The sequence below is a fragment of the Poecilia latipinna genome, unplaced genomic scaffold (assembly GCF_001443285.1).
Source record: "Poecilia latipinna isolate Pla-1442-1.1 unplaced genomic scaffold, P_latipinna-1.0 Scaffold4189, whole genome shotgun sequence".
In the NCBI taxonomy this organism is placed as follows: domain Eukaryota; kingdom Metazoa; phylum Chordata; class Actinopteri; order Cyprinodontiformes; family Poeciliidae; genus Poecilia; species Poecilia latipinna.
Genome location: NW_015116805.1, coordinates 1 through 4,614, shown reverse-complemented (window position 1 = coordinate 4,614; position 4,614 = coordinate 1). Strand labels below are relative to the sequence as shown.

The following is a 4,614-nucleotide window of genomic DNA, read 5'->3' as shown; positions in this document are numbered from 1 at the left end:
ACCGCTCCAAGATGGCCGCCCTAAATCTCGTCAGCGACAATAGGCGAGAGCGGTGCATGAGGCGTCTATCCTTATATTGTGTCTATGGCTGGCAACCTCTACTTCTTGTTTACCACAGCCATATGTAGCGTCAACATCTGATGACATCACGCTCTGCGTCGCCTTGTCGACTCGCTCCAAACCAGCAGATGGAAACACAGAAACGCGCCTAGTTCCTGTTTAATTCTGTGCACCACTCTAATAGTTTGGTTAAAATGTGCAGGGCAGTTGTGTGAAAGGTCCTGGGAGTATGTGCTGTCAGATCTGTTTGTGTTTAGAGTTAAAGCGGTTGTACCTGAGGTGAAGACGCGTTGATGCCACCAAACTCTCTCCAACCAGCCAACTGCATCCAGAGGATGAGGAGAACGCCGCCGCTGGACGAGCTCCAGCCGCCTCCCTACCAGGACGAGAACGGCTCTCCCAGGATGTCCTGCACACTGTCGGACCTGGGCGACGCCAAGTGCGACCTGTCACAGACCAGCGGCAGTCCTCACCTGTCCTTTGGGAAGTGCCTGAGCGAGGGCAGTGACGGCCAGGAGAGCGAAGGCTACCTGAACAAAGGCTACGAAGAGGACGCCCCCAGCGACAGCACGGCCGTCCTCAGTCGTGAGGTAAACTCCAGCCTTTGATCCGCTGACAGACTGATGCTCCTGCTGGACCTGAACCTCTGCTCTTCTAGGACACGTCGGCCCGCGGGTCGGCTGCATGCTTCCCAAAAGGCTACGAACCCGATGCCCTCTCCAAGTACGGCACTCTGGATGTGGTGTTTGACTACGACTCGGAGGAGCAGCAGCTGACGGTGACCATCATGGCGGTGACCGACCTGCCCTCCATGAAACACACAGGGAACTTCTCCTGGCAGGTGCACCTGGTGCTGCTGCCCACCAAGAAGCAGAGGGCCAAGACAGGTGTCCAGCGAGGGCCCGCCCCCGTTTTCACCGAGACCTTCCGCTTCAGCCACGTGGAGACGGAGATGATCGGCAACTACGCTGTCCGCTTCCGCCTCTACAGCATCCGACGCATGAAGAAGGAGAAGGTGTTCGGAGAAAAGGTCTTCTACCTCACCAAGCTCAACCTCCAGGGCAAAATGTCTGTGCCGGTCATCCTGGATCCATGCTGCAGTCTCCCGGTAAGACGCACCACAGCACCCCCCATCCCAGCTTTCATTGACTGCTCTTTACTTAACCTGTATTTATACAGTTCGTTACATTGATCCAAGATCTCTTGTTCAACAGACTCCAGTTTCAATGACACAAACCGGTCTACTTCAGTCCCACTCCGGTCCGCTTCAGTCCCACTCCGGTCCGTTTTTTCCAGAAAGTCTGGTTTGGTTGTTCTCAGAGGCTGATTCATGTTGGGTTTTGTTGGTTACTATGTAGGAATTCTTGAGTTTCTCCTGAGATTTTCAGGCTGGATTAGTTCCTTAGGAGGAACGTCATGCAGTGATAAAATCCTATCATGATTGATATGTAGTTTCCCCTGGTGGATGACTGGGGGGGTTTCCTGATGGCCACCTGTGGTGTTTTCAGGGCGGGGAGTCCCAGGTCAGCCTGTCTGACCTGACGTGCAGTGACAGCGCTTCGTCCTTCCTGTCCGTCAGTCAGACCTCGGCTCCAGAGATTCTGGTGGGCCTGGTGTACAACGCCACCACTGGCCGCCTCTCCGTAGAAATCATCAAAGGCATCCACTTCAAAAACCTGACTGCCAACAAGCCACCCAGTAAGTTCCCTGCAGCGCTTGTTGTTGACAGTGCAGCGGCGTTCAGGTTCACAGCCTCCATCAGTGAGACTAGCTTCTACTAAGAAAAGATGGCTGCCAGGTTCTCTCCTGCTGTGCAGTTTTCCTTGTCATCAGTTTCCTTCATTAGCCTCCTAACTTAGCTGCTAGGAGTTTCAGTCCAGCAGAAATTCACACATTAGCGCAGCTAATCCCAGTAAACCCCAGTCAGCTGTGGATCCAAGCGTAAACAGGACTTTACCGTCAGCGTGTGTTGAGAGACTCAAATTACCATCACTTCAGATACACGTCTCTCTACCTGCTCTTAGATTTTTCAGACAAGACACAAAAATGAGCCACAAACCAGAATGTAAAATCACTCACAAGACATTTATTAAATCAATGCATTTGGCCAAATGGAGACACAAATCACCCACAAACATGGACAGCAATGAGCAATGAGGAGGTCTCGTCTGAGTGAGAGAGTGAGGACTTCATACTTTTATCTCTCATCCTCTCACCCCGAGACATCATGAACCCCTCCAACTATTCCCATTCACACAAACTATACCTGCCAAATCCTCTCCTGCATAACACACTCCACTCTTGGCTGCTAACCATTTAAGGAGTTGTGTTTTCTCCTTCATTCTAGATGTTTCACCTTTTACTTCTGCTGCTGGAACATTCTGAGCAGCTGCATCCTGTTCTCCTTGTCTAACTGGCTAACAAGGTTATTCATCTTATCAATAGTGAAATATTTCAAATTATAATGGGAATACAAGTCTCTAAATGGTTTAACACACTGTAAATATGAAGCGTTATATTTGATATTCAAAATATGCAAAACTCAAAGCATGAATATACCTGATTGTTCCATTTTTATTTCTCCACACGAGTCTCACAGCTGTCGTCATCTGGGAGGAGATGAACACGAGAGACTGAGAAATAGTCGTCTTAATGGTTAGCGTTACTTTCCGCTAATTCTTTTAATGAGCTTAGCAGTTTAGAGTTAGCTTCAGCTAACTTTTTATGTGTTTAGTGGTTAGCTAGTTAGTGGTTGTTAAACCAACTTGTTGGTTAGCTTTGTCCAGCACTGCTGCTGATTTAGTTCAAACATTTGTTCTCCTTTCCAACTGTGGCAGCCATTTTAAAAATGTCCACCAGAAAAAGCACAAAATCAAAGAGAAGAAGATTTCTATGGATCAAATATGTAGCTATGATTTGACACCAACACATTCATCTGACTGGTGGTTTTTGATGCAAAAATGTCTTTTCTGTGACACGGCCATGTTGAAAAATCACAAGATTATCAGTAACTATAATTTCTATAGAAATGTTTTATCTGTTAAATGTTGTCAAATGTAGTGCAAAACACTATTTTCTTGACAACCATCTTGACAAATTAGCCACCATCTTGATTTCTTCAGTGGATATCATTTGGGGTTTATCTGTGAATTTCTAGCCAAAATGAAGGATTTTTCTGAAATCCCAAATTATCTAGTGAACTTTGTGCATTGTTCTTGATATTTGACCCGTTTTTCTTTCCTTACCTTCCTTCTCTGAAATGTGGTGCCTGCTCCTGATATTCTGTCCCTACTGGCTTTTGACATCTTGGTCACTGTTTTTCTTACTGCTGTGCAACCCTTGTTGTCAGACGGGCTGTTCTGTTGTCTCAAACACTTGGTAGGGGGACAGGTTTATATAATCAGAGGTGAGTCTGCGCCGGCCCACTCAGCCATTCTGTGCCTTCATGGATGCAGTTCAGACATTTCACTGAAATCTTTTCTTCATATTTTCACAAAACTGTATGCAGCTGGATGGGAATTGGCCCTTTGTCTTTCACATAGAACTAAACTGAGTAAAAGTAGAAATACAAATATTAGTTTCGACCTAAAGCTTCAGCTTCAAACATATTAAAGATGAACCAGCGTTGTGTTTTTATGTTTGTTTATTCTGCACCAAGACTCATTTCTTTCCTGAGATATTTACATTAAATCTATGAAATGACTAAAGATAACAGTTTGATTGACAAATGAAATATTTTCTGTTCAACAAAATTATTCCTACAGAGCTTTTTTATATTTATTTGATTTAAATAATTAGTTAGAACCAAGAGGTAGAAAGGAAGCACTTTTTCAATAAAATACAAACTGTTAGCCTACCTTAGCTTAGCTTAGCTTCATTTGTCTTTAGTTTATCTTAACTTTTTCATTCTGTCCTTACTTGTCTTAATTTGTCTAATTTTATATTGATAAGAATATTGGTAATCCAAAATAAACATAAAACCTGAAGTATGTGATTGGAGCTGAAGGTGACAGACTGAATGTCAGGAGCTCATCCATGAAGACGTTTGCTCGTTGTGAACCTCGTGTTTGTTTGTTCCTTCATGCATGAATCCCTCCCTCCGTTTCTGCCTGAATGTCTTGAACCGTTTCTCTCTGGTCACATTTTCATTCCAGTCAATCCGGTTCCAGGATTCCCAGTCAGTCTGCACAATTGCAGCTTCATTTCAGCTTTTTCATAATATACATAAAATAATTAGTTTTATTACTTATGTCATATTTTTGACTAGATTAATATAAAAATAGCATTTTTGAAAGAACTTGAGTCCATTTTAATTATATGAAATATTGGACAGATTGAAGATTCAGCTTTGAGTATTTACAGTTCTGTTTGGTTCTGTCTTGAAAATTAATATTTATTTTAAACATGAAAAAGTTTTTGTAAAATACAAACACATAATTTTATATATATGTAAAAGCAAATAAATATGTATATATTTTAATACTAGTTTCTGATGAGGATGTTCACTTACCAGAACATAAACTGATGTTACACACACACACACACACACACACA

At 43.5% G+C, this 4,614-nt stretch overlaps 1 protein-coding gene across 8 annotated transcripts in view; it reads left to right on the top strand.

Moving 5' to 3' along the window:
• The window catches only part of syt14a (synaptotagmin XIVa), a 28,227-nt gene extending 23,619 nt beyond the window's left edge, over positions 1-4,608 (top strand). For 3 of the 8 annotated variants that reach the window (XM_015025570.1, XM_015025569.1, XM_015025574.1), the window contains 4 exons: positions 379-650; positions 719-1,168; positions 1,569-1,758; positions 3,389-4,608. In XM_015025570.1, coding sequence (XP_014881056.1) covers positions 379-650; positions 719-1,168; positions 1,569-1,758; positions 3,389-3,672 — 1,196 coding nt within the window. In that variant the 3' untranslated portion in view covers positions 3,673-4,608. The other 5 variants (XM_015025573.1, XM_015025572.1, XM_015025577.1 and 2 more) reach the window with 4 other exon arrangements.
• Positions 4,609-4,614: the final 6 nt, after the last annotated feature.